General features: G+C 42.7%; 1 protein-coding gene across 3 annotated transcripts in view; it reads left to right on the forward strand.

Moving 5' to 3' along the window:
• LOC121003706 (transmembrane protein 150A-like) overlaps positions 1-13,891 on the forward strand; it is a 133,640-nt gene that overhangs the window by 88,461 nt on the left and 31,288 nt on the right. For all 3 annotated transcript variants that reach the window (XM_040435571.1, XM_040435572.1, XM_040435573.1), the window contains exon 4: positions 7,591-7,658. In XM_040435571.1, the coding sequence (XP_040291505.1) occupies positions 7,591-7,658 (68 nt within the window). The remainder of the gene's footprint in view (positions 1-7,590; positions 7,659-13,891) is intronic.

Below are 13,891 nucleotides of genomic sequence, written 5' to 3' on the forward strand. Positions count from 1 at the left end.
TCTTGATCATCAGTCAGAATTTACCACGTTTTTTTAAATCTGTATAAACCAAGAAAATAACGTGCCTATTTGGGGCGCAAAGAGTAGTAGAAAAGTTTTGCTTTGTCAGCGTGATCATCCCTATTGAACCACTAGGGTTGATCTGAGTAAAACAAGATTTTTCTTTTCTATAAAGGGTTAATAATCGCAGAGATATATATTAATTCTTAAATTTATGTAAATTACCTAGTTGGAGCACTAGGAAGCTGGCTATAGCGCTGGAAGCACTTCTAGACCAATGCCCTTGTGCTGTCTGTACTACCCCCCTCCCCTTTGAGTGACATGGCTAGACATCGTGAGAGACGTTGCTTCCCAAGCTTGGAAAGCAGCAGAAGATCCATTGCGCAAGTCGGCTCAGTGGATATGATGAGCTCTGCTTTCCAAGTGATGTGCACCATTATTTTAACTTTAGGAAGCAAAAAAACTAGGCTTTCCAGTGTAGTTTTTAAACTCTCCTATCTGGAGGACTTGCTTCTTCACTTTCCGTGGGTGGGTATCAGCTTGTTCCATTGACCATCAAGCACCTCATTCTCCCAGGAGTGCATTGCAATCCGCTTTTATTCAACCTTTCTCTCCTGCATAGAACATAGTTCTTCACACGCAGCCCAGAGATTTCACTAATAAATAGCAATATGGTATGTAATGCTATGACTTTAGAAGTGGGGACAAATGAGTGAAAGGAGTCTGAACCGCTTCACCTGCTTCTCTATCAGATCCCTACTCTGGCACTGAATGGAGGAAGGGGAGGAAGGATCTTCTAAACATGTCCATCCACTACTGAATGCAGAAGGTGGACCAAAATTTCAGCTATGGGGGAAACAGCAGCAGGTACTACAAGAGAGGAAAATATAATATGCCTAAAAAATGCAATATTTTTATTGCAGGTGCAGTATTTAGCAATATTACTTGATTTGAAATGTCCTATTCATTGCTTAGTGGTGTTTTTTCTGCACTTTTGTATTTTAACTGGAGCTGTTACATCAGTGTTTTTTGCAGAATTTTTTCCTGTAAAATTGCCAGCTCTAGACAGCCGATGGTCTATGAGAACAGTGAAACACAGGACGCGCAAGCAGTTTAGTTTTTTTCTACTGGTGTTTTTTTTATCTAGGTAGTATTTTCTTTTTTTCTTTGTCTTACTGTCTTCACAAGTGGTTATTTCGGAGTATTTATAATAGTATTTATAATGGTGGTAAACACCAGTGCCAGATTCATCTTTGTAACGACCCTTAAAGAAGACCTTTCACCCGAAGAAAGTATGTAAACTCACCATAAAGACGTGTAGAGCGGCGCCCAGGGATCCCCCTGCACTTACTGTTATCCCCGGGCGCCGCTCCGTTCTCCGGTTATAGCCTCCGGTATGTTTGTAGTTAGGCTCCACCCAGTTGAGCCTGCCGCGGTCTCCTCCTATGCTGTAGCGCTGGCCAATCGGCTTATAGCAAACCAGGACAGCATAGCGTTTTTAAATGTAGATAGTTGTTCCTGAATAGAGTTTAAAAGTGGGACGTAGTTTAAACTATATAATGGGTCCTATCTTAATACCCAAGTAGGTAACGTTTATTTCTTTTTTAACTCCTTTTGAAATTTCCTATCCTTGTTCGCAAAAGAGACAAGTATAGGACATGTTCTATCTTTTTTACAGGGCCGCGGAACGGACATAGGAATGCAGACAGCTCACGGTGTGCTATTCAGCATCTTTTGCAACCCCATTTAAATGAATGGGTCCACATCTGATCTGCAAAAAAATGCAGATCAAAGATATGGTCATGTGCATGAGCCTGTATTCTACACTTTTTTTTTTTTCCCCCACCATTACTCTGGCCCTAAATGCAACCTATTTTTTTTTAAACCCAAGCCATGAAATAGCAAAGTTGCTTGGGGTTGATAATGACCCTGTGCTCTTGATGTCACAAAGATGTCCTGCCACACCTCAGCTGCTGGTTCACACGTCAGAGAGTCTTCTAAAGTGCCTGAAGCTGGACATACATGATCAGCCGCCCATGTTCGGGAGTTGATGCAAATTGTAGGCAAAGGCTCCTAGATCCAATGTGATAAAATGTGAAGATTAAAATAAGGAGCCAAGATGTCAACCCTACTGGGCACAGGAATTGAGTTATGACAGCGTCTGTAACAGCACTATGAAAGATATCTGCGCTATACAAGCAACAGGGGGGGGGGATAAATTTATAATCCAAGATGGATGGCTTGTTCAAAAGCAGCATTTGGAGCTAAATTGTAATAAATATTGTTATCAGAAGAATTAGATCAGTTGGAACGTACTATATTTAAATTTTTTAACTCCCTGAAGTCTGGAGCAAAGCTTACATGAAGAACTACAGTACAGAGATTTTATTCTCTTGCCGACTAAGATATGTATGTCTTGGGGGTCATAAATACAGTATAGACTTCTGTAAATGCAGCCCATCTCCTGCCATCTTCACCTCAGTTCATTTTGTAAGTATAGTTCATTGCTTTTACAGTGTATACAGATCATTATTTTCTCCACTATTCCTGATTATAAATTGAGAACACAAACATTCCTTGTGGTTGCCTTGGGCCTGATGCATATAGCTGTTATGGAGCTGCAAAATGGCAACCATAGAAGTGTATGAAGCCATGCTGTACTTTCACATGTACCTCATGTCATACGGAGGCATACATATCTTCTGCTGCGCTCATACAGAAAAGAAATGGTGCCATTGGATACCGTATTCTGACATCTTTCTTTTAAGGGAGACTTAAAAGAGGTATCACATGGCGGTATGCGGAGTGCCTTTGGCGCAATAGTACAGTACTATAGAGATTATCGCCAGACATCATAGACATGGTTCAGTCAGTTGTGTGAGCCCTTATTCCTGCTCCGTTTGCTCTTTTTTTTATTATTATTCTAGATGAAACCACACATTCTAGATGAAACCACACCTTTGTGCATCGTTATGCAGTCTTGTCATTCAGAAATTTGGTAGAGCAAAGTCACCACTTCCTATTGGGGCTGTAAAATTTGCTGGCTTGGATTGAAAAGACTCTTATTTTGCTTTTTACCGACTGGGTTACCTGCTAAGGGCTCATGTACACGAGCGTGTGTACCCCGTGTCCGTGTTGCAGACCGCAAATGGCGGTCTTTAGTGCACGGGCACCATCCATGTGTGTGCCGTTTGCGGATGTGGACCTACTGACTTGAATGGGTCCATGATCTGCAAGAGACGGTTATCATTACAAAAAAATAAGACATGTTCTAAATGAATAACTAATTTATTTATATATATATATATATATATATATATATATATATACACACACACATACACTGAACAAAAATATAAACGCAACACTTTCGGTTTTGCTCCTATTTTGCATGAGCTGAACCCAAAGATCTGAAGCATTTTCTACATACACAAAAGACCCGAATCTGTGTTAGTGAGCACTTCTCCTTTGCCGAGATAATCCATCCCACCTCACAGGTGTGGCATATCAAGGTGCTGATTAGACAGCATGAATATTGCACAGGTGTGCCTTAGACTGACCACAATAAAAGGACACTCTTAAATGTGCACAGTTTTGCCTTACTTGGGGGGAGAATGTCAGAAAACCAGTCAGTATCTGGTGTGGCCACCATTTGCCTCACGCAGTGCAACACATCTCTGTCGCATAGAGTTGATCAGGTTGTTGATTGTGGCCTGTGGAATGTTGGTCCACTCCTCTTCAATAGCTGTGCAAAGTTACAGAATATTGGCAGGAACTGGAACACGCTGTCGTATACGCCGATCCAGAGCATCCCAAACATGCTCAATGGGTGATATGTCCGATGAGTATGCTGGCCATGCAAGAACTGGGATGTTTTCAGCTTCCAGGAATTGTCTACAGATCCTTGCAATATGGGGTCGTGCATTATCATGCTGCAACATGAGGTGATGGACGTGGATGAATGGCACAGCAATGGGCCTCAGGATCTCGTCACGGTATCTCTGTGCATTCAAAATGGAATCAATAAAATGCACCTGTGTTCGTTGTCCATAACATACACCTGCCCATACCATAACCCCACCACCACCATGGGCCACTCGATCCACAACATTGATGTCAGCAAACCGCTCACCCACACGTCGCCACACATGCTGTCTGCCATCTGCCCTGAACAGTAAAAACCGGGACTCATCTGTGAACAGAACGCCTCTCCAATGTGCCAGACGCCATCGAATCTGAGCATTTTCCTACTCAAGTCGGTTACGTCAGGTCCAGACCCCGATGAGGATGACGAGCATGCGGAAGAGCTTCCCTGAGACTGTTTCTGACAGTTTGCGCAGAAATTCTTTGGTTATGCTAACCGATTGTTGCTGCAGCTGTCCGGGTGGCTGGTCTCAGACGATCATGGAGGTGAACATCCTGGATGTGGAGGTCCTGGGCTGGTGTGGTTACATGTGGTCTGCGGTTGTGAGGCCGGTTACATGTACTGCCAAATTCTCTGAAACGCTTTTGGAGACGGCTTATGGTAGAGAAATGAACATTTATTGCACGGGAAACAGCTCTGGTAGACATTCCTGCAGTCAGCATGCCAACTGCACGCTACCTCAAACGTTGCGACATCTGTGGCATTGTGCTGTGTGATCAAACTGCACATTTCAGAGTGGCTTTTTATTGTGGGCAGTCTAAGGCACACCTGTGCAATATTCATGCTGTCTAATCAGCACCTGGATATGCCACACCTGTGATTATCTTGGCAAAGGAGAAGTGCTCACTAACACAGATTTAGACAGATTTGTGAACAATATTTGAGAGTAATGGGTCTTTTGTGTATGTAGAAAATGTTTCAGATCTTGAGTTCAGCTCATGCAAAATGGGAGCAAAACCGAAAGTGTTGCGTTTATATTTTTGTTCAGTGTATATACCAAAAAACTCATTGCACTCCTGGGAATAACGTGAAAAAGTGTCCTTTATTGATACATATATCAAAGCAATGTTACACATGTCAATAAAGGAGTGCTGTGTTTGTTGTTGTGTTTTTTTTGTTTTTTTTTATATTGATAAACCCCAGATTTGTATTTTCTTGTAAGTTTTTATAATATGTATTTAAAGTATTGTGGTTGGACCATGAAAGTGTTAACATGAAATTTGAGGGTCCTCCGCTTTCTTTCTCCAGTGCTTGGAAACTAGGTGAAAGGTTAATCTTGTGCAGTAAAACTCCTCCTTGCTAAAAGCTTTGAGGAAGATAAATATTTTATTTTATTTCGTCCCCGGCTCCATGAAAATACCTAATGCTACTTTCACATTACATTAGCATTTTCAATGCTATTGAGATCAGTCATAGGATCTCAATAGCAGGGAAAACGCTTCAGTTTTGTCCCCATTCATTGTCAATGGGGACAAAACTAAACGAAAAGGAATGCTCCAAAACACATTCTGTTCCGTTTGGTTGCGCTCCCATCGTGGACAGAATAACGTTGCAAGCAGCGTTTTTCTGTCCACGATATGGTGCGGAGCAAGACGGATCCGTCCTGACACACAATGTAAGTCAATGGTGACGGATCAGTTTTCTCTGACACACTAGAAAACGAATCCGTCCCCCATTGACTTTCAATAGTGGTCATGGCTATAGAAGACATAATACAACCGGATCCGTTCATGACGGATGCATGTTGATGTATTATTGTAACGGAAGCGTTTTTGCGGATCCTTGATGGATCTGGAAAAAACGCTAATGTGAAAATAGCCTTACCTGCATCGGCCTCTCACATTTGTGTGATAAATGCAGGATTTAGGCCCCTTGCAGACGAGAATCCGGATTAGGTCCGGATGCGTTGCGTCTGCAATCAGGGAAAATCTTGCGAGTGCGTACGCAATTTCAGTCAGTTTTGACTGCGACTGCGTGGCTCAGTTTTTTCAGCGCTAGTGCATGCGTTTTGCACGCAGGTGAGAAAAAACTGATTGTGGTACCCAGACCCCAACCCGGACTTCTTCACTGAAGTTCGGGTTTGGGTTAGGTATTTTGTAGATATTATTTTCCCTTTTATAACGTGGTTATAGGGGAAAATAATAGCATTCTTAATGTGGCATGAGGGGTTAAAAAAAAATAATAATAATTAACTCTCCTCATACACTTGATCGCGCAGCTGGCATCTTCTTCTTTCAGGACCTGCCAAAGGACCTTTGATGTAATCGCGCTCACCACGTGATGAGCGCGGTGACGTCAGCTCAGGTCCTGCTGAATGAAGATAGAATCCTTTGGCAGGTCCTGAAAGAAGACATGTCGCCTGCACGAACAAGTGGATGAGGTGAGTTAAATTATTATTATTTTTTTAACCCCCTCAAGCCACATTTTAGTAAGCATTCTGTATTAAGAATGCTATTATTTTCCCTTATAACCATGTTATAAGGGAAAATAATACAGTGAATAGACTTTAATGGGGTCTGGGGTTGCTCATCCCTATCATCTCCTAGCAACCATGCGTGAACATCGCACCGCATCCACACTTGCTTGCGGATGCCTGCGATTTTCACGCATTCCCATTCATTTCTATGGAGGCTGCGTTGCGTGAAAAATGCTGAATGTACTGTAGAACATGCTGCGATTTTCACGCAACGCACAAGTGATGTGTGAAAATCGACGCTCATCTGAACAGCCCCATTGAAGCGAATGGATCCGGATTCAGCGCGGGTGCAATGCGCTCACCTCACACATTGCACCCGCACGGAATTCTCACCCGTGTGAAAGGGGCCTTACAGCGGGGGTGGGGGTGGATGTTCTGTATAAAACATTTCAACATTTTTGTTGGAAATTTGTATATTCAGATTATTGTGGAATTGTTGCTTTGGTTTATTGTTGCTGTTTTTACATTTAGCTGAAATCGCTTATGTTTTTTTTTTTTTTTACCTTAACCATGGATTTTCAATATTTGTTCTCCATACCTCAGCTAGAGCTCCACAATAAAAACTGGTAACCCCTATCCCTCCAGCAGTGATGATTTTTTTAAAAAGCCATTTTTGATGTTCAATTTAAAAATGTTGTACTGTGTGTAACTTACGGTAATTCATATAATTCTGTAAAAAAAATATTATACATATAGAAAACACAAGAAAATCCCAGCACTTCCTCTCTTCCTTTTATCCAATTTTGTCTTAAATTACACTAAAAAACAAAAAGTGTATAAAGAACCAGCTGCAGCAGGGGCCTCACCCAACTGCTCTGTCTGTAATAGGAGGCACATTATGTTTTTTCACCACTTTCACCCCTGTCTAATGTCTACAAGATTTGTTAGTTTAGAGTCCTGGATAAAATCCTGCAGATTGACAATTGCTTTAGGCAGGTTTTTCATTTATAGGTTGCCTGTGCCTTTAAAATGTAACCATCTCCTTAGTTTGGGACTGTGAATTTTGGCTTCCTTCATACTTAGAAAAGAACCAACCCCTGCAAAACATTGTGATTCTGTGTATGGGAAGATCTCCTAATAATACTCCTAACTGCTTGAAACTGAGTTTATTGTAAGAAAAATTCCATCTTGCTGCTGTCAGAAACCTATTTACATTCATTAACTTCTTTTTTTTTTCCCTTTCTTCCAGCAAATGTGGAAACCTTCCTCCAGAGAGCTGTTTCTTCAGCCTTATATGCAGTTTAGGCGCATTCATGGGTAAGTGGATGTCTTCCAAAAATTTAATAATGTGCAATGTGTTAATGTATAATGACAAATGGAAAGGCATGGTAGTAATTGTGAGACTAAGAGAATGGGAAGTTCCACTATACCGCATCTGGCTTATTAGAAGAGCATCTCCATCTCTGTCGGACATACCATATGTGTATCCTGTGCAGGTTCACAGAACCCTAACAGGAAAGGGGGCCCATTGCCACCATAAATGCAGTCTTCGATTAGATTGCATGTAAAGGGCTGAGCTAATTGGGGCCGTGGCTTACAATTATGTGTATGGAGATATCATACAGGGGTATATCATAATGATCAACTGAAAAGAGCCTTCTGTTGTCTTTCTGCCTCTGATCCTGATTCAAAAATGGGAGACTGCTATAGGGAGCATGGCACCAGAACAGATATCCTAAGAAAGTTAAGCCAGCAGGTGCTCTGCATTTTCCAAGAATTTTTATATTGATGGCCTAGCCTCATGGTAGACCATCAATATCTGCTCGGTAAGGGTCTGCACCCTGCACCTCCTCTGATCAGCTGCTTTGCAGTGTCCCTAGCGCTGGTGATGTGCGTCGGAACTACACAGCACTGTTAATTTTAGCGCTGCATCCATTGAACTCCTCCATACACACGCAGTCATGGTTTGGTCGAGTATGCACTTGCCTTCAATGGGGAGAAATGTGTAAGCCACTACCAGTTACCAATGGTGAGGGCTTATCTCCTGGGAGAACAAAAGAATCTGTTGTGAATACATCATGTCCAATCATTCTCTACCCAATATCTCCTGTGCAGGTAGAGTCAGCAGCTCTTCATACACACTAAAATGTCTGTTTCAGCCAGCTATGATCTAATATGTATAAGGGCCTTTAGTATGAAACCGGTGTAATTCTTTACTAATTCTAAAATTATTGATGGCAGTAAGGCCACATTTATACAGCCCTTGTAAAGGTGCCACATATTACCCGATGAATGGGCGAATCGCTCGTTCATTGGGTGAAATAACCATAGATCGGACAACTCAATCATCGTTCTCGTTTAGCAGATTGTGCTCTCTAATGGGGATGAGCAAATCCAGTAGCTATCACTTGTTCTCATGCTGTAGAGGTGATCTGTGCTTGTAAATGCAGCGCTTCACCTACACTTAACGAGCAGCTGATTGACAGGAAAGAACACTTTGTTCCCGACAAATGGCTGCTCCTTGCTCCGTCTAAATGCAGCTTAAAGAGGACCTGTCACCACTCCTGACATTCCTGTTTTAATAGCTCCATGCATTCCCCATGTAGTAACAATTCTGTAGCATCTATTCTTATAGCTCTGTGTTGTGCCATTCCTTTATTATTTGCACTATAAGTTATAAATGAATTACTAGCAGTCTGCAGTAAGGGTACAGATGGGTGGTAACCACTTGGGGGGGGGGGTGTACCTGCACAGTCTGACTCTATCCAATCAGTGCTGCCATTTTCAGACTGTCCAGGTACACCCCCCTCAACTGGTTACCTCCCCTCTGTACCCTTACTGAAGGCTAATAGCAATTCATTCATAACCTCTAGTAGAAATAATGGAGGAATGGCACAACATACAGACATAAGACTAGATCTAGATGCTCCAGAATCATTATTACATGGGGAATGCATGGAGCTATTAAAATAGGCTTGTCAGGAGTGGTGAAAGGTCCTCTTTAAGGAAATGACCATCAGACCCTAAACTAAAGACTTACAGGGAACGTGGCTTGGCAGCCGAACGAGATGGCCGCATGAACTCCTAACTGCGGCACAACCCGACTTTAACACAGCTAGTTCCCCTCTTCCAAGCTGCAGAATCTTTCTCAACTGCCCTGCTCCCTAGACGAGCATACCACGATGCCAAGGGAAAAGAGGACCAAAGCCAAGAAGGGCAGGCTGGACTTTTATTTTCATAATGGCGCGGACGCAGCGCCTTCTGCCTCTGCTGCCCCTGACCAGCCTTCACCGCACACTGTCGCGGCTCCTGCACCCTCACCTCCAGGGAAACGCGAGGATCTCCCGAGCTCACATCATCCGCGCTTCTCACCTGCCAGCCCAGGTCATGCTGCTGGAGGATCAGACAGAACGGGTCCGGTCAGCGCTTCTCCCCGCCAGGACAACGCGGGAGCGCGGGTGCCATCTTATCCTGCATCGATGAGTCCTGCGGAACGGAGATCTGGCTCTTAGACAACACTGGACGAGGTGAGCCCAGAGTCCCCTACCTCTTAATCCATCTCTACTGTTTTGCAGGAGTTTAACACCTCAGATAGTCCTGCTTCAGGCACTCTCCTACAAAATATGCTGATGGCCTGTGTAGGGTTGTGCTGAACGCTATCACATGTGGAATCTAAAATGGGAGAATTCGCTGTTTCACACAATCGGCTTATAGATCAGGAGGAAATTTCTAGTGAGATTTAACGTATTAAAGCTAAACTAAATGACCTGGAAGATCGCTCCAGGCGGAATAACATTAAGTTCAGGGGGATCTCGGAGGATGTCGGACCCGCGGATCTCATGAACTATCTGAAATCTCTCATGCAGAAACTATTACCCTCCTGCTCCAATCATGGTCTTGGTCATAGGATCCCTAAACCGAGGTATTTACCAGAAACAGCTCCTAGGGACACTAGTCAGGATCTACTTCTTTTATCAAGCTAGTGCATCAGGTGAAAAAGCAGAGAGAATCCAAAATGCAAAATATCCTTTCTCAACTAACCAATCTAGAATCCCTCAACAAAAAATCCCTCTCCTCTGGATGGACCACTCAAATACACTCCCTTAGAACACAGCTTAGGGAATGCCTTCTTTTTACATAAAAGAAAAATCTGAGGTCAATAAAAGCCTGCTACTACTCCCAGGATAATAGGGCTGGACAATTGCTCACCCGTCGCATTAAACTACGTTCAGCTAAGAATTCCATATCTCCTCCATCCTAGCAATGGTTGTAAGATTTATGACGCGAGAACAATGGCGGATAAATTTGTGGAGTATTATTCAGAGTTATATAATCTGCAAAACTCAGCTGAAACGTATGTAGCACCTACTCCAGATATCTGTGTGTGTATATTTGGAAAATTTAAATCTCCCATCACTATCACCTCCAGGGGTGGATTGGCCATAGACCTTACAGGGAAATTTCCCGGTGGGCCTATGCCCAGGGGGCCACCTTAGCCCTCCTCACGGCCGGCCAGTGGAAGTTTTTGGGGATGTGTTTTGCGCTACTGGCAGTATTTTGTGTTGGACTGGGGTATTTGGCTCTGTTAGGGTAGTATAATGTGCCACATTATGGTACTGCTGGCTTTGTCTTCCATTAATTTGGACCCGACCACAAAACGGGGCCACTTTTAGTATTTTTTCCAGGGCCACTTTGAGTTCCCAGTCCGCCCCTGATCACCTCATCAAAGCGAGCTTTTGTCTGCCCCTGTATCTCAGGCTGAAGTGGTCAAATTATTAATTCTATTCCCTTGCACAAATCCCCAGGCCCAGATGGCCTTTCTAATTTATACTTTTAAAACTTTTCAGGAGCAGTTGGTACCCCACCTATTGCCAGTATTTAGCAAGGCCTTTCAAGAAGGATCCTTCCCTAATGAAATGCTTGAAGCCACGATAGTGGCCCTTCCAAAACCCAGCAAGCCTCCTGATGAGCCTCAAAATTTCCATCCTATCTCTCTGCTTAACACTGATTTTAAAAATCTACGCTAAAGTTTTAGCAACCAGATTGTCATCAGTCTTGCCTCTTGATTGATCAAGACCAAACCAGTTTTGTCAAAGGCAGACAAATCACGGATAACACCCGCCGTGCTCTAAATTTGATTGGCCATATTAATCAGAAGGGGGGGGGGGGGGGCCTTGCTGGTAACGCTCGACAACGAGAAAGCGTTTGACTGCTTGAACTGGTAGTTCGTCTTCTCGGTTTTAGAAGTCATGGGAATGGGGGACGCCTTTATCACTGCTACCACAGCTCCATATTCCAAACCATCTGTAAAAGTGTTCCTAAACTGTGCCTTATCGTCACCCTTTTATTTATCAAATGGCACTTGCCAGGGGTGCCCTCTTTCACCCCTTATATTCATCTTAGCCATAGAGCCCCTTGCTCAGGCAATAAGAACACACCCAGAAATCTCAGGCATTCAGATTGGCGACAGACAGCATTGCATATCCCTTTACGCTGACAATGTACTTCTGACTCTATCTTCTCCACAGAAAGCTTTGCCTACCGCACTCTTTAATAAAAGAATATGGTCGCTTATCCTACTACAAGGTGAATGAGACCAAATCCCAAATTCTCCCATTGAACATCCCAGCTCATACATTGCACTCCCTTAAACAAGATTTCCCCTTTGACTGGAGACAAGATCACATACAATATTTAGGAATAACCATTCCTCCGTCAATACCACAGTTATAACACCTTAACTACGCTCCACTATTGGACACGATTAAACAGGATATTGCTCCTTTGAAAAACATAAAATATCTTGGATAGGACGAATAGCAACTTTTCAAATGTTAATCCTTCCAAAACTTTTGTTCTTATTCAGAACGGTTCCTATTAAGGTCCCCAACGTATTTTTTAGAAAGGCACAAGGCCTGCTCAATATTTTTGTTTGGGCAGGGAGTGAACCGAGGATAGCCGCAAGTATAATAATGAAAGCTAAAACCAAAGGGGCTTTGGGCCTTCCAAATCTTCTGGACTACTTCTTGGCTACCCAGACACGGGCCCTAAAGCATTGGTGGGTGCAAGAGTCCAAATCTCCATGGGTACAAATTGAAACAGTACTAACCTTTTAATAAAAATCTCATGTCCCTTCTTATAAATAGTATTAGTGCTTCCCCATTTAAAACACCTCCTCTACCAGCTATACTAAGCACCTCAATTCATCATTGGCGTATCTTCCCCCATAATAGCAAACACCAACCCATCTCCCTGCTAAACTCCTCCCCTCTCTAACTTCTGGAATTACATCTCCCAGAAATAAATCTGGCTGGTTGGCGATCCCTGGGAGTCCAGAGTATTAGCCTGATATATAAAGATGGGATTATCAAGTCATTTACAGACCTTCAGCGGGAGTTTGGGATCCTCAGGGTGGACTTCTTTAAATATTTACAAATACGATACTTGCTACAATCCAAATCACCTTATCGGGTGATGGCTAATAGGGAGATTGAGATGTTGTCTGCCCCGACCCAACCCCTCAGCAAATCAGGTATTAAGCCGATGTACTTAGCCCTAGGGTCAAAAGCAACCTTCTCCAAAACTGTCCTTCTTCAAGAATGGGATAATGAGCTACAAACCACTATTACGGAAACAGAGTGGGCAGATAGCTTCAAATTTATTACTGCAACCTTCCATAGCACCACTATGTACAAAGCAGAAATCAAAACATGCTTGTGTTGGTACTATACCCCTGATGAACTAAGCAGAATTTACCCGGGGGCCACTCACCTTTTGCTGGAGGAGTTGCGGTTGCAGGGGTACCCTCCTATATGTGCTCTGGTCATGCCCGCTGGTGTTTTCTTTATGGACAGACATATTTAAAACAGCGTCTAATTACTGTGGTTTCAATATGTGTATATCTCCCCGTCGAGCTCTGTTTTTCATGGATATGCACTTCATACCACCGTATAACCGAATTCCAGTAGCTCACTTACTTATTTCTAGCAACGAAAGTGGCAATCACTAGATACTGGAAGTCAAGCTTCATCCCCACAACAGCGGATATTGTCTCTAAGGTGCACACTAACTGTCTATTTGAGAAAATCATGGCCTATAAAGACCATAAAGTAAATAAATTCATGTACCAATGGGAAATATGGATGTCAACCATGACTCCAAACAATACTGTATTACAGAATGTCTCTATATAATTGCCTCCAGGACTGTTCTGTTTTATTGTTCTTTTTTACTGTTCTGTTTTATTTAGTTTTAATAATTTGCCTAAACTAATATACTGCTTGTCTTTCACAAGTCACGTCATTCTTTACCTGTATACTTAGCTCCGTCATATCAACATTTGTGAGCATTCACTACTGTACCAGCGATTGTCTACTATGACAATGGAAAGCTTTGATACTTTTGTATTGCACTTTGAAAACTTTCAATAAAAATGATTGAAACAAAAGACTTACATTAAATGGGTCCAAGACATTCTTTGAAAATTATGAGGGCCCATCCTTCATCTATACAGAATATGAGAATGTCCACTTATAGTTACATCATAAACT

The sequence above is a fragment of the Bufo bufo genome, chromosome 6 (genome assembly GCF_905171765.1).
Source record: "Bufo bufo chromosome 6, aBufBuf1.1, whole genome shotgun sequence".
In the NCBI taxonomy this organism is placed as follows: domain Eukaryota; kingdom Metazoa; phylum Chordata; class Amphibia; order Anura; family Bufonidae; genus Bufo; species Bufo bufo.